Source organism: Haliotis cracherodii, unplaced genomic scaffold, assembly GCF_022045235.1.
Source record: "Haliotis cracherodii isolate W230 unplaced genomic scaffold, xgHalCrac1.p SCAF_4, whole genome shotgun sequence".
NCBI classification, from domain to species: domain Eukaryota; kingdom Metazoa; phylum Mollusca; class Gastropoda; order Lepetellida; family Haliotidae; genus Haliotis; species Haliotis cracherodii.
This window is the reverse complement of record NW_027266297.1, coordinates 54,494,423-54,520,233: the sequence shown is the minus strand read 5'-3', so window position 1 is coordinate 54,520,233 and position 25,811 is coordinate 54,494,423. Positions and strand designations below refer to the sequence as shown.

General features: G+C 42.6%; 1 protein-coding gene across 2 annotated transcripts in view; it reads right to left on the bottom strand.

The window, feature by feature from the left end:
- The window catches only part of LOC139478696 (protein patched homolog 1-like), a 63,206-nt gene that overhangs the window by 4,276 nt on the left and 33,119 nt on the right, over window positions 1–25,811 (bottom strand). The window contains exons 9-25 of one of the 2 annotated variants that reach the window (XM_071261275.1): window positions 25,485–25,606; window positions 24,527–24,674; window positions 24,183–24,314; window positions 23,830–23,988; window positions 23,559–23,654; window positions 20,200–20,325; window positions 19,552–19,670; window positions 19,061–19,284; window positions 18,462–18,625; window positions 16,643–16,955; window positions 16,213–16,358; window positions 15,828–15,999; window positions 15,365–15,645; window positions 14,313–14,450; window positions 13,615–13,757; window positions 970–1,069; window positions 226–483 (exon numbers count right to left, since the gene is read on the bottom strand). In XM_071261275.1, the coding sequence (XP_071117376.1) occupies window positions 226–483; window positions 970–1,069; window positions 13,615–13,757; window positions 14,313–14,450; window positions 15,365–15,645; window positions 15,828–15,999; window positions 16,213–16,358; window positions 16,643–16,955; window positions 18,462–18,625; window positions 19,061–19,284; window positions 19,552–19,670; window positions 20,200–20,325; window positions 23,559–23,654; window positions 23,830–23,988; window positions 24,183–24,314; window positions 24,527–24,674; window positions 25,485–25,606 (2,841 nt within the window). The remainder of the gene's footprint in view (window positions 1–225; window positions 484–969; window positions 1,070–13,614; window positions 13,758–14,312; window positions 14,451–15,364; window positions 15,646–15,827; window positions 16,000–16,212; window positions 16,359–16,642; window positions 16,956–18,461; window positions 18,626–19,060; window positions 19,285–19,551; window positions 19,671–20,199; window positions 20,326–23,558; window positions 23,655–23,829; window positions 23,989–24,182; window positions 24,315–24,526; window positions 24,675–25,484; window positions 25,607–25,811) is intronic. The other variant, XM_071261276.1, reaches the window with a different exon arrangement.

Sequence of the window (25,811 nt, the reverse complement as noted above, 5' to 3'; positions counted from 1 at the left end):
GGGAGGGAAGGTTAAAAATGTATACAACTTCAATCACACCAGTGACTACAGGTAAGGTGCTGACACACCAAAGATTGCAATCATAATTCTGGAGTTAGATCCCCAAATCGGGCCATGGCACTCGGAACCGCAAATACACAGAAGACCAGTATATTCCAATATCGAGATCATGTTAACTTAAAAGCCTCAGGCTAGAATGAAAAATAAACCCATTATGAAACTCACATTTCTACTGCCACTATTACTGTTTCCACCACTCGCTCCTGGTTGAACCATCGTCGTTTCCACAACAACCTCAGGTTGTACTATGATTTCATGGGAGGAGTATTGCGTGGGTTCCTCCGTAATGGTGCTGAGAGAAATATCAGAAGGCAGTCGGGGATAGACACGACCTCGCTGTGATCGCAGTGGGCGATCTCGTGGTCTTGGAGATGGCTCGGGTGTTGGGGTAGCCAGGCGATCAGGATCATCCTTTGGTATCACCTGGAAAAGCAAATATCAACTTTAAATAACTGAGTAAATATTATCTATGAACCTGAATGGACTTCCACAGGAAATATACACACACAAGCATTTGAAGTCCTTGTAACATAAATGAAACATGAATTCATAAAAGGGAAAGCTTGAACAGTAAGAGTTATCTCCCTTTCATCATTTTCACCTCCACAGTGAAGAGCAGTGGCTTGTGGTTGTTTGCAATATCTCCATTGAAAAGTGAGTGAGCTGCATTTTATGCAGCTTTTATCAATATTCTGGCAATATCCCAACAGAGGACACCAGAAATGGGCCTCTAGTGAAGAAGTTAAGTTAAATTGGCTTTATAGCTTTTAGAAATTGTCATAATGTCTCAAGGGCTGCAAAGTTTTCAAACCTAGGATTCAAACCTGGGTGTTCTGCATGAAGGAACTCAGAACAGCAGTCACTGGTGTGGCCAGACTACATAATTCCAAGTGACAAGAGAACACTCACCTCTCCCTTTGGCCCTAGGAAGGACAACAGGACTGGAAGAAGCAGCAATCCATTGAACATTCCAATCACAACCAGCGCTGCCAACACATTGAAGAAGTACCTGGAACCAACAAACACTTCTATTACCATTTTGAAAACAACTCACTTATTAATCTCTACGTCAACGACACATTTTCACACCCAGAATCACTGATGACACTGATGAATATTTCCATGCATATGTACATGTACTAACTTCCCTTTGACTGATGAACATTGCTCAAGAGAGACACTGTCTGACTGTCTTGATGTCTATCTGTATTTATAAACAGTTGGCCATACCATATTAAAAGAAACACCAAGTGATAAACAACTCCAAAGAAGTTAAAGAGACAGGATTTTTCCTATGACTATGCCAGATTAACTATAGTCATATGAAACAACCAGTTCTTCTTCTTTTGAGTTGTATACATTAAACATGAAACTCAAAACTGGTTTTCTATTTCCTAGTAATTAGTCCAACACAAGAATCAGTAAATATAAGTCTGGATGTATACAGTGCTTGTGTACATGATAATGCAGCTACAATTAACTCAGAACTATCTTGGCTGCTTAAGCTAAGATAAGCATTTCTCTTATCTGCTTAAATTCTTTCATAAAAACTCTCTACAGGCCACAAAAACTTGCACCCTTCATTCCGATCAGGTCTCATTCCCCTTTCCTCATCACTGTTTGTATTAAACAATGCTAAAAGGGTTCTCTTAAACCATACAGAGGGGGTCCAAAAAACAACCATAGAAAACCTGTGAATGCACACAAACCTGAGGTCAGACATTCTGAACTTAGATCACTAGCTTGTTTGTAATTTCTTCAACTTAAGCTGAAAGGTTCAATTAGTCGTACAGAAATAGTTATAATTTTCTTTTCAGGTCTTGCAAAATTATTATCCAATCTGTCAAAAGTCAGTGAAATGTAGCAGACGAAATGACAAATAAACGGGGCCTCTTCTGTCCCCACAGGGGGTCCCTACCCTCAGCCAATGGCCCCGAGGCTTTACAGATTCCATTTGGCTAAAGGCTGAATTGCTGCAGGCAGCCCCCATGTGGGATGTGCATTTACCACATCAGTGAAGAATGGGCTCAAGGGGAAGTCACCCCTTGTGGGAAACAAAATTGGCTTTTTTTTAAAAAACAATTTTATTCTGGAATCTAACTTTATGACATTAAAAATTAGTCAATTTGACAAAAAATCTCACTTTCTGAATGGATTTATCGGTTGTAAAGCATTTTTATATCATAAAAAAAGAACAAATATGTCAAGATAAGGCAGCAGTGTTTGGAATGCCATCAATGTCTCCAGTGTCACTCTCTTCATGGAGGGGGCTGTTATATCTATGTGGAGAGCTGTTTGTAGTAGCTCCGACATCCAATACAATCTCTCAGCTCATGGTTGTGAATCAGTCAAGAAGACAGCAAACTGTCTTCCCACCCTGTCAAACTCTCCGCCACCCCATACTGCCCACCCTGTCTAACTCTCCCCCATCCTATCAAACTGTCTTCCCACCCTGTCAAACTCTCCACCACCCCATACTGCCCACCCTGTCAAACTCTCCCCCATCCTATCAAACTGTCTTCCCACCCTGTCAAACTCTCCGCCACCCCGTACTGCCCACCCTGTCAAACTCTCCGCCACCCCATACTGCCCACCCTGTCAAACTCTCCGCCACCCCATACTGCCCACCCTGTCAAACTCTCCCCCATCCTATCAAACTGTCTTCCCACCCTGTCAAACTCTCCGCCACCCCATACTGCCCACCCTGTCTAACTCTCCCCCATCCTATCAAACTGTCTTCCCACCCTGTCAAACTCTCCACCACCCCATACTGCCCACCCTGTCAAACTCTCCCCCATCCTATCAAACTGTCTTCCCACCCTGTCAAACTCTCCGCCACCCCGTACTGCCCACCCTGTCAAACTCCCCTACCCCACACTGCCCACCCTGTCAAACTCCCCCACCCCACACTGCCCACCCTGTCAAACTCTCCCCCACCCTGTCAAACTCTCCCTCACCCCATACTGCCCACCCTGTCAAACTCTCCCCTACCCCACACTGCCCACCCTGTCAAACTCTCCCCCACCCTGTCAAACTCTCCCCAACCCCATACTGCCCACCCTGTCAAACTCCCCCACCCCATACTGCCCACCCTGTCAAACTCTCCCCCATCCCATACTGCCCACCCTCTCAAACTCTCCCCCATCCCATACTGCCCACCCTCTCAAACTCTCCCCCATCCCATACTGCCCACCCTCTCAAACTCTCCCCCCAGCCTTACCCTCCCACCCCGTCCAGCCTTACTCTCCAACCTGGTCCAGACTTACTTTCCCAACCCGCTTTACCTTACCCTCCCACCCGGTCCAGCCTTACTCTCCCACCCCATCCTGCTTCACGTGCTCCCCCTCCCCAAACTCCCCGCAGCACTTGTACAAACAGCCCTGACAGTGAGGAGTTCCATCCAGCCTGGCCAGTAAACACAGCGGCCATATTTATTTAGAGAGAGTGGCATCTTATCAAGCTTGCCTGCAAGACCACACAGTCAGCCGGCATTAATATCCCAATGAATGCCAATTGCAAGAATCCCGCAACATCAGGCCTGGGCCTCTCGTCTTCCCTCACCCTGGGCCTCCGACTTGAAGGGGGACCCGACAAAAATAGACCTGGCACTTTGCCTTTGTAATATGTTCTTCTCCCTCTCCCAGCTAGGGAGGAGACTGGAGCGACTGCCTACTGACAAATTGAACAGTTCACCTCTGGGAAGCCTCGTCAGAGGAAACAATCCAGCAATGTCCCAATCACGACTTTTTTTTTTCTTTCTTTTAACAAGCATTGGCAGAGTCAAGTCTTTCCCTTTTCAAAACTTTAATCTCCCTACACCTTACTCTTCCCAGAAACATTGCCTGTATGGCTTCACTGTGGCTTAGTGAATTAGATTCTGAACACAGAAACGATAAGAGTGAGCAATGAATACTGGACAATATTGGCACACACAGGGGAGTCTGGTACACGCAGTACACAGAGGGTGCCTGAAGGGGGGTGGTTGGTGGAGCCTGGTGGTGGGTACCTGGAGGGTGGTGGTGCCTGGTGGTGGGTACCTGGAGGGTGGTGGTGCCTGGTGGTGGGTGGTTGGTGTTGCCTGGTGTTGGAGGGTGGTGGTGCCTGGTGTTGGTGGGTGCCTGGGGTTGGGTGGTAGAGGGTGCCTGGTGGGTGGTGGGCAGTGCCTGGTGGGTGGTGGGTGGTGCGTTGTTGGTGGTGGTGGTGGGCGGTGCCTGGTGGGTGGTGGTGGGTGGTGCCTGGTGCGTTGTGGGTGGTGGTGGTGGGCGGTGCCTGGTGGGTGGTGGTGGTGGGCAGTGCCTGGTGGTGGTGGTGGGTGGTGCGTTGTGGGTGGTGTGGTGGGCAGTGCCTGCTGGGTGGTGGGTGGTGCGTTGTGGGTGGTGGTGGTGGGCGGTGCCTGGTGGGTGGTGGTGGGTGGTGCCTGGTGCGTTGTGGGTGGTGGTGGTGGGCGGTGCCTGGTGGGTGGTGGTGGTGGGCAGTGCCTGGTGGTGGTGGTGGGTGGTGCCTGGTGCGTTGTGGGTGGTGTGGTGGGTGGTGCCTGGTGGGTGGTGGTGGTGGGCAGTGCCTGGTGGGTGGTGGTGGTGGGCAGTGCCTGGTGGGTGGTGGTGGTGGGCAGTGCCTGGTGGGTGGTGGTGGTGGGTGGTGCCTGGTGCATTGTGGGTGGTGTGGTGGGTGGTGCCTGGTGGGTGGTGGTGGTGGGCAGTGCCTGGTGGGTGGTGGTGGTGGGCAGTGCCTGGTGGGTGGTGGTGGTGGGCAGTGCCTGGTGGTGGTGGTGGGTGGTGCCTGGTGCGTTGTGGGTGGTGGTGGTGGGCAGTGCCTGGTGGTGGTGGTGGGTGGTGCCTGGTGCGTTGTGGGTGGTGGTGGGTGGTGCCTGGTGCGTTGTGGGTGGTGGTGGTGGGCAGTGCCTGGTGGTGGTGGTGGGTGGTGCCTGGTGCGTTGTGGGTGGTGGTGGTGGGCAGTGCCTGGTGGGTGGTGGTGGGTGGTGCCTGGTGCGTTGTGGGTGGTGCCTGGTGGGTTGTGGGTGGTGGTGGTGGGCAGTGCCTGGTGGTGGTGGTGGGCGGTGCCTGGTGCGTTGTGGGTGGTGTGGTGGGTGGTGCCTGGTGGGTGGTGGTGGTGGGCAGTGCCTGGTGGGTGGTGGTGGTGGGCAGTGCCTGGTGGTGGTGGTGGGTGGTGCCTGGTGCGTTGTGGGTGGTGGTGGTGGGCAGTGCCTGGTGGGTGGTGGTGGGTGGTGCCTGGTGCGTTGTGGGTGGTGCCTGGTGGGTTGTGGGTGGTGGTGGTGGGCAGTGCCTGGTGGGTGGTGGTGGTGGGTGGTGCCTGGTGGGTGGTGGTGGTGGGTGGTGGTGGTGGGCGGTGCCTGGTGGGTGGTGGTGGTGGGCGGTGCCTGGTGGGTGGTGGTGGTGGGTGGTGGTGGTGGGTGGTGCCTGGTGGGTGGTGGTGGTGGGCAGTGCCTGGTGGGTGGTGCCTGGTGGGTGGTGGTGGGTGGTGGTGGTGGGCGGTGCCTGGTGGGTGGTGGTGGTGGGTGGTGGTGGTGGGCGGTGCCTGGTGGGTGGTGGTGGTGGGCAGTGCCTGGTGGGTGGTGGTGGTGGGCGGTGCCTGGTGGGTGGTGGTGGTGGGTGGTGCCTGGTGGGTGGTGGTGGTGGGTGGTGGTGGTGGGCGGTGCCTGGTGGGTGGTGGTGGTGGGTGGTGCATTGTGGGTGGTGGTGGTTGGTGGTGCGTTGTGGGTGGTGTGGTGGGCGGTGCCTGGTGGGTGGTGGTGGTGGGCGGTGCCTGGTGGGTGGTGGTGGTGGGTGGTGGTGGTGGGCGGTGCATTGTGGGTGGTGGTGGTGGGCGGTGCCTGGTGGGTGGTCGTGGTGGGTGGTGCATTGTGGAGGGAGGCGGTGCCTGGTGGTGGAGGTTGCCTGGTGGTGGGTGGTGGTGGTGGGTGGTGCATTGTGGGTGGTGGTGGTGGGCGATGCCTGGTGGGTGGTGGGCAGTGCCTGGTGGGTGGTGGTGGGTGGTGCATTGTGGGTGGTGGTGGTGGGCGGTGCCTGGTGGTGGGGGGCGGTGCCTGGTGGGTGGTGGGTGGTGCATTGTGGGTGGTGGTGGTGGGCGGTGCCTGGTGGTGGAGGTTGCCTGGGGTTGGGTGGTAGAGGGTGCCTTGTGGTGGGTGCCTTGTGGTGGGTGGTGCCTGGTGGTGGGTGGTGGAGGTTGCCTGGGGTTTGGTGGTAGAGGGTGCCTTGGGGAGGAGGTGGCGTGAGACGGAGAAGGTGGGGGAGATTGTGGTGGTTATGTCTCTGTAGTAACTTGGGGCGGTCGGGTAGCCTAGTGGTAAAAGTGTTTGCTTGTCACGCTGAAAACCCAGGTCAATTCCCGAAATGGGTACAATATGTGAAGCCCATTTCTGGTGTCCCCCATCATGATATGGTTGGAATATTGTGAAAAGCAGCGAAAAAACAAACTCACTCACTCACTCACGCTGTAGTAACATAGTAGTGACCGGGAGGTGGGGTGGGACGGAGGAGGTGGGGGAGATGGTGGTGGTTGAGTCTCTGTAGTAACATAGTAGTGACGGGGAGGTGGGGTGGGACGGAGGAGGTGGGGGGGGAGATGGTGGTGGTTGAGTCTCTGAAGCAACATTATAGTGACGGGGAGGTGGGGTGGGACGGAGGAGGTGGGGGAGATGGTGGTGGTTGAGTCTCTGTAGTAATGTGGTAGTGACCGGGAGGTGGGGCATTAATGACATAAAGCCTGCAGTGATAATCTCCTGTCTACAATAAACCAGTAGAAATGAGAAATAGATAGTTTTCGCAATCTGACAATATCATCAGATTTTCCACTTTTTAACTTTTTTCTCTGCAAACACACAAGTTCTGAACTCTAGGATTATTTACAAAACTGAAATTCCAATCATATGTGAATTGGCTGGTGTAGGTCTGGCTATAGCATGCATCCCAGCAAATGCCACACACGAACCTTGCAGAAGAGAGTTGCCAGCCTTGCCAGAGGCACTAAAACGTTGCGGGCTTTCCTCAATTTCCCAGCTGTGTTTTACAATGATAAACAGATACGTACTTCCCAATTCTGAGGTAAACACTGATTCTGTATTTATTCCAGCCAAATCGTTCTCTTTTCTTTGGCAGTAAGCAGTTTCATGTTCTTAAATCCTTTTTGACGATACTTCACTTTGACTTGGTTTTTGACGTCTGCTCACATCTAGTGAAAATACCCCAACATGAAACACAAAACCCAATCTCTTGTATCTGTAAATCTTGCACAAAGACCACATAAAAACTGCTTCCGAAGGGTCATAAAAAATTAAATTCTTTAAAAACGTGTTTTACTACCTTGTTGGAAAACCTCGGGTTGTTTGGTATTTGAATTTGAAATTTGAGCCACTGACATAAAAGGGCACATTTTAACAGCTATCTGCCCACTATCAAGAACAGTGGGTTGATATGGACTACAATACTGTTTCATTCTTCATGTTCCCTACCAAAAAACATCACATCAATTTTTGTGCTGATTATCATATGACCTTGAGTTCGTGAAGTGTGCAAGGTCATGTGGTGGGTGACAATGTCAGAGGCCTTGTCATGAATGAACATATTTAAGATTTGTTTTTCTTTAAATGATACAAACTAATTCAGCCCAATGTTTTGAAAGTTATCACAACTTCTCATTAATTCTCATAAATAGCAATATACATGATAAAAATAGCAATATACATGATAAAAATAGCATATGCTGAAAAACAGCCAGAAAATAACACCAAGAAGCTCATATATAAAACTGAGACAGTTTGCTTACATTAACATATGGAATGAAATGATGAAGAAAAGCCCTTAAAAATGATATATAAAAGACTTGTGATTAAGTAGAAATATTCCATAATGATATTTGAAATTTCAGTATTTCCTATTCAAATATTTCAAATAACAAGTGCTAATATTATACTGAAATTGTATTAACTAATTGTAAATAACTTATCATTTTTTTCCCATTTGAAACAACCCCTTGAGTTTAAGCTACATTTGGTTGATCCATAACATTTATTGTTACCTGCATACAGATCAGATTATTATTCGCAAATGGTGACTAAAATTCAAAGCTGGCCATATGTGCTAGTTTCCCAGCAACAAAGAGAAATCAGTTATCATATCTTCTTCTTGTGGTCATTCTGTCTGTATTAACCAGTTGCCAATAGATACTTTCCACACAACTATTTATAGAAGTTCCCAAACATGACAGTAAGCTTTTATAAAACAACACCTTTGAAGAATGTGATCATTGACCTCATCAAGTGCTTGGTTGACCCCTGCCCCTCCTCACTGCCCCACCCCTAGAGAAAACCTCCCACTCCAGGGAACATACCCCACCTTACACCTATTGTTATCTTTGTACATTAGTCCTATCTCATCGGCTTTTTCATTATATTGTTATCTTTATACATTAGTCCACCTTGTGTTGTGTAAACATATCATGATATACATATACATATATATATATATATATACACATAAAAAGTGTTGTGTATTTATCCTATCTTATCTACAGTTCTAAGAACAGCAAGTTGTTCTGTACACACAGATCTCGGATCAAAATAAGGCTAGTACTGCTCATCACCAAGAACTCTTAACTCACTCATTCACAATTCGAGAATTATCAACAAAATACTGTTTCTTAAAGACAGGGCAGCGAGAGGAACACTCTCCTGGGCAGAGAGAGGAACACTCTCCGGGGCAGAGAGAGGAACACTCTCCGGGGCAGAGAGAGGAACACTCTCCGGGGCAGCGAGAAAACACTCTCCGGGGCAGAGAGAGGAACACTCTCCGGAGCAGCGAGAGGAACACATCCGGGGCAGAGAGAGGAATACTCTCCGGGGCAGCGAGAGGAACACTCTCCGGGGCAGAGAGAGGAACACTCTCCCGGGGCAGCGAGAGGAACATATCCGGGGCAGAGAGAGGAATACTCTCCAGGGCAGAGAGAGGAACACTCTCCGGGGTAGCGAGAGGAACACTCTCTGGGGCAGAGAGAGGAATACTCTACGGGGCAGAGAGAGAGGAACACTCTCTGGGGCAGAGAGAGGAACACTCTTTGTTCGGTTGCGGTAGGAATTGGTGACCTTTTGTGGGTGGACTGCCGCGGTTACTGTGGTATTTACCATGCAGATCTCACAGATCTGACTGAGCTCCGTCTAACACAGGAAGTACCAACAGTCACACCATCTTGCATCAGCATGTTAAATGAATCAAGTCTAATTTTAAGGTCAAGCGAAATTCCTTAAAACTTTGGTTCAACTATTCATTTAACTACTATTGAGGTAGAAATACAATCTTAAACAAAAGTTGACAGATCAGAATCATTAATGTGAAAATCTATCTAAAAATTGACCATAAAGGTAGACAGAACTTATTTTCATGAAAATGGGTAAAATATTATAAAAAATATGCCTTTCACTTCTTTTAAACAAAAATTATTTTATGTTTTTTTATATATGCATAATAACTTCGAAGTAACCCCCCAATTTTTTTTTTCAATTGTTTTTATTGACAGCAACTGCATATTGACCAAAAAGTATGTCAAACAAAAAAACATATTGGTCTGGTCTATTCTATAACAAAAAAGGTTAAAAAATGTGAGTCATAAATGTATGAGAGATAGCAACTTCTTGATAAAATTCATTCATCTACTCTTTCAAAAGCAGTTTTCCTTTTTCAATGCAAGTTAACCCCTTTCTCAAGTCTAAATACTGCCAATATGGCCATTAGTATGTCCAAGTGAACTTTCTCTTCTCTCTCCAATTGATCTGTCAGTTTGTGTCGTGTCAAGCAATGTATTTCAGTACGTCAAGAATCCATCACTCAGTATGTAATATCATCAAGATAACATACTAATAGAAACATGTCACCAACACACACAGGATCTCCTATTCTGTATTGTTAACTAAGAGAAGAGGTGTCATACGCAAATATGTACTGTAAGTAAAAATCTACAATTCTGATAAATGGGCCTCATATTACACTGAGGCAAACAGACTATGGAAGCCTAGCCTGGTCACCAAAACATATTTACCTAGAAATTATTTGCAAAAAAACATATTGGCAGTTTCCCACTCACTACTTTCAAGGGGGTCGACCCCATTCTCTCCTCCAAACACAGCCAACAGAGAAGAGGCGTGGTGTAGACGAGCATAAATATTGAGCTATGCTGATTTATATGTAAAACTTAATAGTCTCTTTTCTTACAGCAGGCAGCGAGGATGTAGTCCTCTGTTTGAGAGTCGACCACAATTCACTGACATATTGCGGATTTTTTCTACCACAACTGCCTCGAAGACTTCATAATTATTTGATTAGGGATCTTCTAACTCGTTTCTGTGGGGAAGGAAAAGGGTAGGACATATTTGAATACTGAACTGTATGTTTTTGTTGGGACGGAGCAGGGCCGGCTTTCATGAATGAACTGGCGAGTAATTTTACACTTGGGCAATCTTAAATTGCATCTTGATTATGTAGGCTTCTGTTGACAAAGCAATGATATAATGGTGAGATTCTGAACTTTATGTGTTGAACGGAACAAGGATATATCTGTCAGTTAACTTTTTCATGATTTACTTCCAAAATAGTTCAAATCTACTGACAGTGAATGATTATAAACAAAACAATATATTTGAAAAAAAAATCCAACAAATATGTTCCTTGAGTATTAATAATAACACTCCTAAAAACTATAAAATATTCATTTCAAAATCAAATTACATGTAATTGTACATTACAACCTCCGAAAAAAACAACTTGAAACTGTCAACTCTTTCAACACCAATCTGATTATCAGCAACTTGTCTATGACAGCTCCAACATAAGCTCTTTGAGTGCAAGCACTACGGTAGGCGTCTATTATTGGTATCGGCTGTTGATGAAATCACAGCCACTGAAACTGGGAAGGGCTGAGCACTGGGTCGGCTTTGAGGGGGAAATTCCTCACACAGCCAACATGGGTGGTCTCGCCTTCGCAGTACCGCCATGTTTTTATAGCCTCTCAGTCCCAATTTTACTGACCGTCCCTCAATAGCCCTACATGGCTGAGTGACCACCAATAGCTGCCTTTGTCCCTCACCCGATACCCTCCTGGACTTCCCCCACATGTCCACTTTCACCTTGTTTGAAAAGCTTAATATTGGTTTATGTTTCCCATACCACTAATGTTCTGTGAGTTGATTGTGTTTTCATAAAGATTTTCCAGTTTTAAGTACCTCTTGTCTTCATTGTGAAAGATTTAATTTTTTGGCTGGGTGTGAAATGGATGAGGTTCTCAGGTTGTACATAGCATACCATTGACATGTGTCATCAAGGTGGCCCAGTATTTCACAACCAGGGTCAAAACGGACATGCAAATATTTCCAAATATCATGCTGGTAAGCCGGCTTCACAATTCTGCATATTCTTCTTGTTATCATAACATCTATTTTAACAGAAATAAAACATACCTAGTTTTTCAGAAAAACACAGTTAGAACACTATGCTTAGAATAGATTCATACATTTGACATGATATTTTATACATTTTTTGTAAACATCTGGTTTCTCATCAAGACAAAATTGTAAGAAACTTCCCAGCCCAAAAAAGGTGAAAATGAAGTAAACACAAAAAATAAATTACCAATGAATGTTACCAGTTCAACAGTATCCTTGCCTTCTCTGGAAACGCAATCTAATTCTCAAGTAAATTGTCCCATCATCTTGGGTGTTCAATAAAAGTAGATCTTGAAACCAAATCATTTCCTTCCCTTTCAGAAACTAGAGGCTAACCTGATGACTATACAGTACATAAACTGCCTCAAACAACATCCCCAACAGGTTTTTTACTTGAGGAAACTCAAATGAAAACAACACAGGCCCCACAGAATAGTTTGAGACACTAAACAAAATACCACTTTATTTTTTCTAAGACTTGCTTCAGAACCTTCAAGTAAATTGCAAAAACATTATGTCACTTCCTCTTATCCCCACGTCCATCAATGTAAATACTCTAAAAGAAACAAATGAAACCGATCATCATTGCTGGCAATTGAGGTGTTAAGTTTTCAAAGAGTATGACATCATAATTGATGTACATTTGCAACGTACAAGTCACACATGACTGTGTGCAGTATCTGTCTGCTCATTCCGATGTGGACTACAAGGGACGGTACAGCAATGCCTGTAGACTGGAAGCTGCTAGCTGTCCATGTGGCACGCCACCAACAGTCTCCATATAAAACCTCTCGCCTATAAAACACTGAACCCAAGCTGTTCCCTCCCTCAGTCAGCACTCAAAATCACATCTGAGAGAAACCACATGTTTTTGTCATTTCAAACACAATTGAGCTTTCCTGACACAACTTACATCAAATCTCCAAAGCAAGGTACACAAATTCAAAATTCACTCATCGAAACGATCTACAATAATGTTCATCTAAAATACCTGATTTAGGCATGTTGCGACTTTAAATAATTTTACTTCCGACATTTGGGAAGCAGGGACAGGCTGTGCAAAGAGTGTGTCAGTTCCTGTGACAGTTACGAGATTCAGAAAAAACAAAGGGGTAGGTAATATTAGTCGAAGGTCGGTGATGCGAAAATCAGATTAACTGATTCGTCAAGGGCTTTCTTTCAGTGTGATGGAAGCTAAATACATTCCCTATTACTGTGCCAAAAGCCAGACCTTCCTATCTCCCACTAATCTCACTTACTATGATAATGGCAACTGAAGCTAACAATATCAGGCAGGCTTACTGGGTGGCTGTTCTTTAATACCGACACATCTGCCTAAAAAGATCAGGTGTACCAGTGGCATCATAAACATTCCCCTCATACGTGACTTGCCATAAAGCCTGTATATATCTCACTAGGGCTTGTGGAACATTCATTGTTCATTTCACATCAATTTCACCTTAGGATCTTGTCATGTCTGTTTCATGATTGATCTTGTTAATTTAACCGTTTCAGGTTTTTTTCAGAACAATCCAGACCACTTATTATAATTATTGCATTAAATTTTGAATTTCTTTAAATCACAATTTCTCACCCTACTTCCACAGTTTCTCCCCTTTACTTCCAGTTTCTCCCCTTTACTCCCCTTCTGACACGTCAAGTCCACATATCATGTGATCAACAAGTCCACCTGACACGACAAGTCCACATGTCATGTGATCAACAACTCCACCTGACACGACAAGTCCACATGTCATGTGATCAACAAGTCCATCTGATACAATCACAGTCCACATGGCATATCATGCTGTCCAGAGGGCATGAAATCAAGAAGCACAAATATTCATCTCGCCTCATCATAACAGGACTGTGTTCAATGTCTAACTTATTATAGTCCCAAACAGGGACAAGGCTAATTCCGTCCTTATAATGAGGCATGACTGTACACAAATAGAATCAAAGGGGAAATAGAGACAGTTGGTCATACCAATAATCAAACAGGAATTTTACACTGATTTTTTAATTACTTAAATCATTTTTTTCAACTGTGTTTTCAGCTCTCTCTTTTTCCGTGGATTCCACTTAACAAGACATAATGTTGTACTCACTTTACGACAAAGTCGAACTCTGCTCCCACCAGCATGATAATCCCCAGTAGAGTGGACACAGCGCCATGCACGACAGGCGCGAACGTGTGCTCCAGCGACATCAACATGCGTCTATTGCGATTTCCAATTGACGTGATAAATCCCTGTCAGGAAGAAATGTGATGTTACTAATTCATCCAAGCAACCATGCACATGAATGATTTACTGTTTATTGATTTAAAAAAAAGTAGGAGTTAATATTACAAAAAAACAATAATAAATATAAAACTAAACCCTACAGGAACCTCGGCTTGTAAATGTGTTATCAATTACAAATCAATTTCACATTGATGAATGACCAGGTTATTGAATGAGAATACCTCCCTGCATGGAGAGTGTGAAGGAATGTGCAACAGTTTATTACACCTGGGTGCACATGCAAGACATGAATAGACAACCAAGCTCCAAGTAACTGTCAATCAGACCTTGATCTCGCCTGACCTTTCGAAACTGACGCCTAATCAGAAGCATGTGCGGCAAGACTTCCTCTATTTATTCATACTAACGACTTTATAATCCTACACAGTCTCATCCCGCCCTAATCATCTGCAAATCACTGGCCAAAACTTGTGGCTCAGCGTTTGACATTTGCTTGTTGTATTTTGCTGTTGTTTTCTCAGTCTGAGGGGGAGAGGAGGGGGAGGGGGGAGAAGACCTACCACAGCCACATGAAGGGTGAACTCCACGCCGATTCCCACCGTCATGATGAGGATGACGGCTGGTACAGCACTTAGTTTGATTCCAATAATCCCCATGAAGCCAAAAAGCTCCAAGAGAATCATACTCAGCACCACAACCTGCCAAATAAGGGAAATAGTTAAAAAGCTGTTGACTACATAAACAAATTCAAAGCCCTATAAAATTAATGCCAACTCTGATGGGTTTTTTTCACTTCAATTCTTCGTATTGGTGGTGTTCATGTCTATGCATAGATGTTTAAGTGTCTTTAAAAATGTTGCAATCATCTCGAAAAGTTCCATTGCAACAAATAAACATATGAATATGGCCAAACATTTAAATTCCTCTTCTGAAGCCATCTGTACTACCATGGCTATGTCAATGGGTTCCCCACGTGTGGAAGCACCCTCCCTGCTGGGAAACGTCTTCCATCACTTTCTGCTATTGACATACTCCTAAACATTGACAGCTACTGATTGTTGCTCAAACACTGTCTGCTGGTGTTTCTCTCATTACTCTAGATTTTCTTACCACAAAATACCTCATGCAGTTTCGGTAGTTAGTAAACAAAACTTTAAATTTAAAAAAATTGTTCAAATAAAATTCAAGACAGCATGATTACTCTCTAAATTTGAGGACTCACATGGTGGTCTAAATTTTAAAAAGTTATTCAATTTATGAACCTCATGAAAAATCTTCATCACTGGCATTTTTTGGCATAACTAAATTGAGAAATTGCAATGATCTGTAACCCAAACAATTTATAGATTTTTACAAGGCATACGATATATATAATATGTTTCTGTAACAATTCAAGAATCTGGTTGCATAGAAATTGTTGTGTAAAACAATAAAATATACACAGAATGACAATGAAATTGACAACTTTGAAGTTTACATGAATTTGACATCATTGAAATGCATAAGACATTGATGGTGATGAAATGTACAAGACATTGACATTGAAATGAACAAGACATTGACATTGAAATGTACATGACATTGACGACGATGAAATCAAAAGGACACCTACCACAATAAGGGCGACCCATGGATTCATTAGCACCACTGTGAGGACGATGAAGGTGACAACGAGGCTGCAGATGATTGACAGCATCATGTAGAAGCGCAGGTTGATGTACTGCTCCCAGTACGTGAAGGGGATGCCACTGGGGTAGTTCGGGAGTCCCTTGGCCGAGAACAGGTCACAGATATGGCGGATGTTCACAATTGCCTCAATGATTTCCTCCGTGTTCGACAGATTGGTCAGGTAGAATGGAAGCTGCGTGTAGATCAGGGGCTGGGACTTGGGGACTGAAACAAGAAGTGCCATTCATAAATACCACTCTTACAATCACAAAGTCAGCGTCAATACATGCCTGTATCACCACAGAATTCGGAGTACAAAACATAGAGAAGGTACAGGCTTGGAGTTGTACTCTTGTACTCTTGTACTCTTTGTGTTGTTGAATGAGACCATCATAACTGCTACCTACTTTTGTAGTTGACTTGAGTCTTGTCGTCGACCCAGGAGTTGGGGACGGGATGGAAGTTGGCCTGGGATGCTGTATAGGCTATCACGTCATTGGACCACCACGCTGTCAGGTAGTTGTAGAAGGCTGGCTGGTAGATGAACCCCTTGTCATCAACGAGTCGAATCTTATTTGCCTGGTAAAATACAAAAAATACATAAATCTAAACATTTCTTCATAACATCATTTTATCATCACTGTAAGTGAAGATATCTTCTCTTACATTTAATTGTCCTTACATTGATAAAAATATTATATTTTGCTTAAATTATCATGTGTAATGTAAATATGTAAATATATGTGAAAAGTACAGATATCCATTGAATTGAAATGAACATGCAGTGCCTACCTGCTCCATGTCGACGGGCTTGTTGACATCACCTGTCTGAACCAGAAGCTTGTAAGCCATTACTGCATCTCCAGTTGCATTGTCGTACCATCCCTTCTCATAGAAGCGTCCATCTTGCTGCTCTCTGTCATAAGCCGTCTGAAGATCTGGAGACCAACCACAGACACTTTACTGAGGGGCGCATACATCCCACTCTCAGACTGCACAAACGCAAGCCAAAACTACTGTGCATGAAACACTGACACCCGAAATTTACATGCAACTAAAACATCCTACCATTTGAGTTGTTTTAGAGGTTAAACAACAGTGTGAACTAAGAAGTTGGGAATCAAACCCAGTCCAACCCTGACAAGTCGACCACTAGACTGCCTTGCTACCCCTGCTACATGTCAAGTTACAGCACTATCATTGATGCCTCAAATCAACATACCTGACAACCACTGCCTGAAGAGATCGAGCCAGAATGGTCGCACAGACACGTCTTCACGTTTGATGATTTTGTCCACCCTTTGGAACGCCTTATGATAGTCATACAAGACATCCTGTCTCCCTGCATAGTCAAAGTTTCCCTGAGTTACTGCATAAATATTGTAGAAGCCAAAGTATTTGGTCTGTTCTTCCAAGAACTTGCGTTCTTTAGTTCCACGGGGCACAACGTCTGTAAGGTCAAGACCGTCCTTGACTTGTACCGTTCCCCAGATGCCCAGAATCAGGAACACAAAAAAGAACACAACCACAAACACCTGAAACCAAAAAAAGAAAGGAAACTTCATACATTTTTCAACTTATCCTGTGCATTATGCATTTCTCATTCTTCTTTCGATCCTAAGCAGAAACATGCCTAAAGGGTTTCCAACTTCTAAAAGTAAGTAAAATATATATCATGTCCATTCACCTCCCTCTCATACTGATACATATCGTGATAATTGAGTCACAATGTGATATTATCATAATACATAATTTGTGCTGTTTTTGTGTGAAATGTCCCATGTTAAATGTGGCCATGCTGTCAAGAAGTTATTGCTATCAACCAGCTTGTTACAATCACATGCTGGGTTAATTTGGGCTTGTTCTAATCATGTATAAGATTATAACATCAGATTTAGCATTGTGTTTCATGATAGGTGGTAAGGTAATGCCAGACCCCATATTTACCAAGCCGTATTATTGTGAAAATCAACACAGAATCTAAAAATGAATCCATACACAAGAACTCCTATCACGTCACATCAACAGGTGCAAATTCACCATGTATTGACACTTCAGTGTATCATGACACCCCTACATTAACAATCATTATACAAAACAGTATTGAACAATCAGGATAAATTGCTGGAAATCCTTTATACCTATGAAACCTCTTAAGACATAGAGAAAATATATACCGGTAATAAATTTATATTATACTTTGTTTCACATTATTTTCACATGAAATCAACTACCAAACACCCTGTAATAATCTTATTAATTAATTGTTTGATTTTATGGCAATTCCCATATTCCTTCTTTCGCATATATACAACACAGTTCTCAAATCTCCCAAGATGGGGATGCGAGCAGCCCTAATCCCCGGAACAACAACAGTCCTGAGTAGACTGATACTATGTTAGAACACAAACACATCACTTTACTCATCAAATTGAAAATATTTCTAAAGAACACCATAAAAATGCCTCCAATCCCATGATAGTGTTCCTGTAAAAAACCCTTAAAGTCATGAGTGAAAATAAAAGCCATTGTCTGGACTGTAAAAATCCTGACTCGGGCTCAAGTTCCGCAATAAGCACAGTTTCAATGTCTCCATATGTCCAGTTGAAAAATACCTGAATAGTTATTGTTACCTAGGGGTTTCAAGCTCACCTGTAGGTGATGCTCGTTAGCAGTCTACCTCAGGTGAGAGCCAGCTATTGTTGTCTTTCTGTCTATTGTATAAGCTCCAGGTAAGCCCCCTTGCTCAAACAGTGTAACATGATCTATTGACGCAAGTGGACGGAGACAAACAAAGATCATACCTTGGCCGGCGTCTAATGATCACTGCAAACAGTGGTGATGTGTCTATGTTCCACTCTAACAAATACCACGCTAGAATTTCACGTTTTGGAGTTCTCAACTCTTTGAAGGAATGCATCCTTAACTGTGATCACAAATGTACTGGTTTCAAATTGACACTTGTTGTTAATCATTTTGTTGTATTAATCAGCAAGTCTGAAATGGACGAGTCGTTTGAAATAGATATGAAATGTACATACCTTCATGGGAGTTTTCTGAAGAGAAGGCCCATAGATGTTTGTAGCGAAGCATGTTAGAGACCAGGAGAGACATTCGCGCTGAGCTCGTACACACCGGTCTCTGCATGTCAAGCTCTCTTCGGGCGTCAGACATTGACGAGATGACGTTGTTGATGGACTACCTGCTAAAAGAATTTGTAACTTAAATTATAGAAATGTTCCTTTTTGATACATATCAGTTTTATGTTACAAATACTACATCACTTAAAACGACAAAGAACTGTATATATTTTCATTATATTTAACACTTGTGATACTGCATTTATCATACAACTGAAATCGACATAATATTGACAGATCTGGCAGCCATTCCATGAGTTGATTCTCAGAGTGAAATCGACATGATATTGGTATCATCTTTAACTACCAGTTATTCCGGAGTGAAATCAAAATGCAAAACATCAATCACACACCAGATGATATGGAGTTCAGAGCAATCACAATGATATTGACATGATCTGTAACTTACCAGTCGATACATAGTTATTTCCTCGGATTGAAATCAACATCCCATGACTTATCGCTACCCTCCCAGATGACCATAAAGAATTATGACCCACCTGCTGATGATATGGAGTTATTCCGCTGCACAAAGGCGCCATCGTTGGGTGCTAGTGTGGTGATGGTGTGACCACCATCGGGCGAGGAGTGGGTGATGGTGTTGTGCATGACGGTGTTGTAGCTGGGGGGTGGGCTGTAGCTGGGTGGGGGACTGGCCTCCCGCTGGGGGGCCTCCACATCTTGGGGCTGGGGCTGGAGCTCAATCACTTGCGTCGTTCCAGGACTGAAAACAAAACATTGAATAACGACCATGTCAAACTTTTTTATTTCTTGTATTGACAGTGAGTGAATGAGTATGATTTTACACCGCTTTTAGCAATATTCCAGCAATATCACGGCAAGGGACACCAGAAAAGTCGATTAACAGGGTAAGGGATGCTTTATTACATAATATTATCCAAATCTGTAACAATGAACAATGAAATTAACAACAATGAAATTAACAACTATGAAATGAACAACAACGAAATGAACAACAATGGGTATGTACCTCTGAAAACAACACAGGACATCCAAGCGTTTGTCTTCTCTGCGCACTAGGTCGAGACTGATAATGGCAGGGAATATAAGTAGAACTGAACCCATGTTGAACAAAACCAAGATTGCCGCCTGAAAAAATTGCATTTAAATATGAATTCAAATTTACAAATTAACCAGAATCAAACAATTTTTTTAGAAAAATACCCAATCTGATCCAGTAAACAGCCATCCCGAAAACATAAATCCGACCCTCACATATTTATTTTCTAATCTACTTTACATGTAAATCAATTAAGAACACTACAGCCTCCGACAGAAGGTGAAAGATCAAATTACTTGACCCCCAAGAACTCCACACAGTGTGGGTGGCAAACTCTCCCCAGCTCCTAAGAGGTTTATAGGCCTCTCCAGGATGGTAATTGATTGTATTCGGGTCGTATAACAGGCCATTTGATGGACATCTGGCCCTACTTCCTGTCACGCTCAGTGCAGACCCAGGTCAAGCAGGCTGGGGTCAAGCGTAATACAGAATATATCATTAAAACTAAATGGCTTCATAAAAAATGATAGGTGACACAACAGTGAAAAAAGCTTGAATTTTTTTTAAATGTCTGCAAAAGTTTTTTTAACAGTTCATAAAATAAGTAAGGACATGTACCTGTAAGGAGAAAGCTCGCAATGCTGGGATTGGTATTATGGCTGCTGTAAAGAATGCTAACATGTTGCTGATTGATGTCAAAAGCACGGTGACACCAGTCCTCTTTAAACATTCACCTGTTTGCTCCTGAAAAAGAAACAACACCTCTGAAACTATGTAAAAGAAAACAACATCTGATACTGCGTTAAACAGAAGAAAAAATATCGAAACAAATATTACTAGATGCTTCACGTTGATTCCCAGTAAATGAATATGCAATTATTAACAATGAAATGTACATGTTCATGAAAGAAATTTATTACAATTACAATGCATGTTATTTCTGAATACATGGCACAATCTGTAACTGTCAGCAAGTAAGAAACATTTCTGTTTTTAGAAAACAATACTACATATTTTGTTTGCTGTGAAAAGTGCAAAATTGCTGATACAGCATTTAGCAAACACTCACTCACTCACTCTCGCTCCACATGTTGATTAACATCAAATAGCTCATGAAACTGTAGAATGTTGAAAGTGTGAACAACCTCTTGAAATATACATGCATCAATTTCAACAGCTGACATGTGACAGTGAAAAGAAAGTGAATGTTTTCAATGGCTTATAATGCCATTTCAACGTTTAGAACACTGAGAAATAAGAACATAGAAGCATACAGTGAACTAGGGAATAGACCAGGACGTCGTGCAATAGACGAGACAATGACACGGGAAACACTTGGAACAGCAAGAATATCAATAAGATTAAGTAACATCAGAACTTACATCGTCCATGTATGCACTGAACATAGAGGATAACATGGCATTATAAGGTACTCATGACACTAAGAGAGAGAAAAATTGTATTCTATCTAATTTCTATTAGAATTAAATTCTATGTAGTTTATTTCTATTCTATGTAAGTCTTAGCAGTTGATAATTAAGTAAATTTGGGTTTGGGGAATGAAGAATGAGTGAATGAGAGAAACATTGCTTTCAACCTTATCATAGCAACCTGTAATTAAAACGTTGGGTATGAATACACACTATGCCAGCCAGGTAGCAACAGATGGCCAGTGTTCGTCAGCAGGACATCCAATACCCATCTTGGCTACTAGCATAGGATAAACAGACAATTCACAGCAAGAATTGTGTTTGTTCCCGAGCAAGCAACTTTAGAATGAAGCTATGTTGTGAGAAGTCAGTCTTTCACACACTGCATAATGGCTTACATTGCACTTATTTCAACAATGGAATTTGGATAAAACAACATTCTCCAAATATGAAAGAATTTTGGCAAAGAAGGGTAACATGCTAAGTCTCAACGATAACAGATTGGAGCGCCCCCTGCATCCTGTCATGACAAGGCAAGACCGGAGCCAAATCCTGTTTGAATTTACAACAAATAATATCAACACTGGGCCAAAAGAAATCAACATCTTTCACATTTCTTTCATTTGTGACTTTTGCCGTAACCCCTAGCCCTGAAATGTACATGTTTTCTACAGGTCTTTGACGCCTCAACACGTCTATTTCACCAGGTGGTCTCGTGGGTATGGTGAGCGAGTTGAGAGGAGTCGGATCTCAACAAAGCATTCCCAGGGAGGAAGAGTGGTCCAATTCACAATGATTAGAAGAGCAAGGTGCAGCAGATAAACAGGAACAGTACAGGAGCAGTGAGGTAATGGACAACTCCCGCCAACACGGACTGATAATGACGGCGCCCATTAACCCCAGTGTTTGATGTTCCCGTTGGTCAGTATTTGATGTGGCCTCTGCTTAATTGCAGGCTGACCACTACTCTAACACACACCTGTCCACACTCTGCTGGCCGGTGGGCAGTGTTGCCAATGGCCAAGACAATTAGCAAACTTCAATGTAATCAATCATACGGGGATTTGAAGACAAGGGCCTTCATCTTGTTTACCCAGGTGTTCTTGGTAGATATTACAGAAACTTAAATATAACAAATTTAACGTCTTTCATCCTGTTTAGTTAACTAAGCAAAAGTAAATATACTTCTAAACTTCCTGTATATACACAAAAGGGTCCGTGAACACCAAACATGGTGAAGCTGAAAAACATAGGTATATTTAAGAGTATTATAAATAAAAAAACACCTTGAAATATTGTCATATGTCTGATGACAAAAACCTTAAAATTAAATAAAATTACTTTGAAAGTTTGTTGAGAGTATTCGACAAAGAGTTTTCTAGAGTGTCTATAGCTGGCTGTTCCTGGTTGACCCCCCAGAGGGGGCTGTTAGATAGTGAATAGTGTAATGCGTAACTCTAAACAAAGGGAGATAATGATGAAGAAGGCCACCCAAAAAGTAATCTGTAAGGAATGCCGGACCCATTTCCATTCTTTCAATGTATACAAACATGTCACGTTAAAAAAAACTTGTTTTCCTTTCTGCAAGAAGATCCCAAGAGTGCTTTTAACCCTAATGATGCCATCGATATATCTTTTACATGTGGCCCCCCAAATACCATGAAAAACCTTAAGCTTATAAGAACAAAAATTTTCACAGCAGTTTCAAATTTTTAAAAGATTATGTAAACTCATTAAGAATACTAAATTAAGAAATATTTCATAAATTAATTAGAATGAATCCAAATCAAACTGAAAGAAATGACTTGGAAGAAACCGTACCATTAAATGTCAGCAGTTCTTATCGCCACACACCTGCCATTATGAATGGACATAGCCTAAATACAAAGCTGCCGAGACAAAATCTCCTTACTAGCTAAGGCAGCACTTGCGAAGCTAAACAACAGAGACATAGTGTAACACCACTCAGATTGGGGCGACCGAGAACAATGGGATAGCATCTGTAAACGCCAGAGTATTTAGTCTACTACGTAATTGTGTATATTTGTGGCTATGATTTGTTCGCCTATGAAGAGAGTGGCTCCTCGACGTGTGAGGGTTTATTGTTCCAGGTAGATCTAGCGGACTCCCTACTTAACCTGCGAAAGGCGATGCAGGATATTTTAATTTGGGGACGGAAACAACAGCTTTGTGGTTAAATTTCGTTGGATGGTTCAGGGAATGCAGTTAAATATGTGGCCAACATGTTGGTTGTCATTATGTTGATAATACTTGACACTGACATGGAATGCAGCAAATACTGATATAGACATGAATCTATGCACGTAATGCTGACACATATATCAACAATAACATCAAAAGAGCAATCGACAATTGAAATCGACTACAGCTTATGGTTGATTCCTTACATCATTAAATGTTAATACAGGAATATTATAATTTTTTTTCATTTACTGATGCATGCATTCCCAATGGATAAGTTAGTACTGATGTGTTAGTAAAGCTTGCGATGTCCATGTACATGTGCATGAAATAGACAACACTTACGGAATATGGTATCTTGCTCTGCCCAATTTCCCCATGTGTATGGGCAATTAAAAACATGTCATCGACACCTAATCCAAGAGCGAGAAATGGGATTATCTGAAATGGAAAATAACAAAATAAATAATTGATCATTCTCAATCATACATCAACATGTAGAGAAAAAATAACCATTTTCTATTTTTAGGTCTTTCTGAAGCTTTAATAAGATTTGGATTAAAATGAACAAACTTCTTAAATTCAAAATATTTGATGAAATGTATGGTATCTGTACCTGGGTTGTTGAGGCATTGAACTTAATTCCTAGAACAGAACACACTCCAAGACCTGCCGCCACAGATAGCGCCACCAGCAACACTCCAGCCATTCCAATACCACTCTGGGAGTGGACTGCGTCGTTCCATTTCAGTAGAGACACACACGCATAAACAAACTGCAACAGATCGTCGTAAAACACTTAGTAAAACTTAAATGCAAATCATAAATTTTGTTGAAAACTAAACATATGTCAAGGGAGTATTCTAACCAAGAGAGCATTCTGGGTACCTTCATATTTTAATATTAAAATTAAAGTCTGTTGTCACTCAGTTGAATTAACACTGAATTAATGAATTGATATGAACTTACCATGAGCACATATCCCAGTACAACTCTGACGCCACTGATACTTGAGAAATCTTTCATGATATCCAACAATGATGTGTACGAGAATGCATAAACATTATCCCGTGCGCTGTCATTAGCAATCTTATTGACAATCTGAAAATAAACATATATTTTTAGTGACAAGAAACGCAAACAAGTAATTGCATGGTTTAACCAAACATGACACAAGGACATACTGAATTTATTTTGTTCCTTAATTTGTTTAAAACTTTAGAGCAAGACCCTCAATAGAACAAGATAAATAACTTAGTTACAGCACATTTACTTGGGGACAACACACTTGAAGAGGTTATTTCGCTACTTACATCTGAGAAATTCCTCTGCCATGTTTCTAGAGCTCTCTTTGCATGGTCTTGAGACCAAGCCACACTGGCAACATCACTTGTCTGATCAAAATATTCAAACATTTCCTTCTCCCCCATAAGCTGCAGCACAGACTGAAATGCCTCCACCCTGAAACAAACATCACTTGTACATTTGCCATTTATAGACATACCTTATATAGGATGGGTTGGTGACTGATTGACAAATGGAACATCTACAACAACAACAGGGACATGGACGTGTCCAGAGAAGAAGACTCAGTGATATAGTGAGTGAGTTTGGTTTTACGCCGCTTTTAGCAATATTCCAGCAATATCACGGCGGGGGACACCAGAAATGGGCTTCACACATTGTACCCATGTCAGGATTCGAACCCGGGTCTTCGGCGTGACGAGCTACCGACCGCCCTCTCAGTGATATAGACAACACTGATAGAAACAGCAGTCATATTGATTACACTTATATGGATGGATATGATATTGACAAATTGATATAGACAACACTGATATTGACAACACTGATATTGACAACACTGATATTGAAGACTGAGATATAGACAGCAGTAATATAAACGGTTGTGATATTGACAGCAGTGATATGGACGACTGTGATATTGACAGCAGTGATATGGACGACTGTGATATTGACAGCAGTGATATGGACGACTGTGATATTGACAGCAGTGATATGGACGACTGTGATATTGACAGCAGTGATATGGACGACTGTGATATTGACAGCAGTGATATGGACGACTGTTATATTGACAGCAGTGATATGGACGACTGTGATATTGACAGCAGTGATATGGACGACTGTGATATTGACAGCAGTGATATGGACGACTGTGATATTGACAGCAGTGATTATAGGCAACAGCGATATCGAATGGTCTGAAAGTGACGACAGAGGAGTGACGAGCAGCACAGACATACTGACCTGATGATGTGGCCTGTCTTGTTCTTCTTGACCCCGCCCACAATGAGGTCCTCCTCCCAATGCATGTACTTCGTAGCAAACCCACTACATCCGTTTGTCAACTCCGCCCCAATGTCCGGTATCTGGGGCAACAAATATACTCATGAAACATCACATACACTTGTGAATTGAAAATAAAATTTTGAAGTAAAACTATTTTGTTTATGTCACTGGTTTAATTCAAATTAGATGGTAAAAGATTAAAACAAAATACAAAACAGATAATCAAAGTTGGAAGTGCCTCAAATCGTCAATTTTATTTCAAGTCAGAAAAAACGAGTTCTGTTT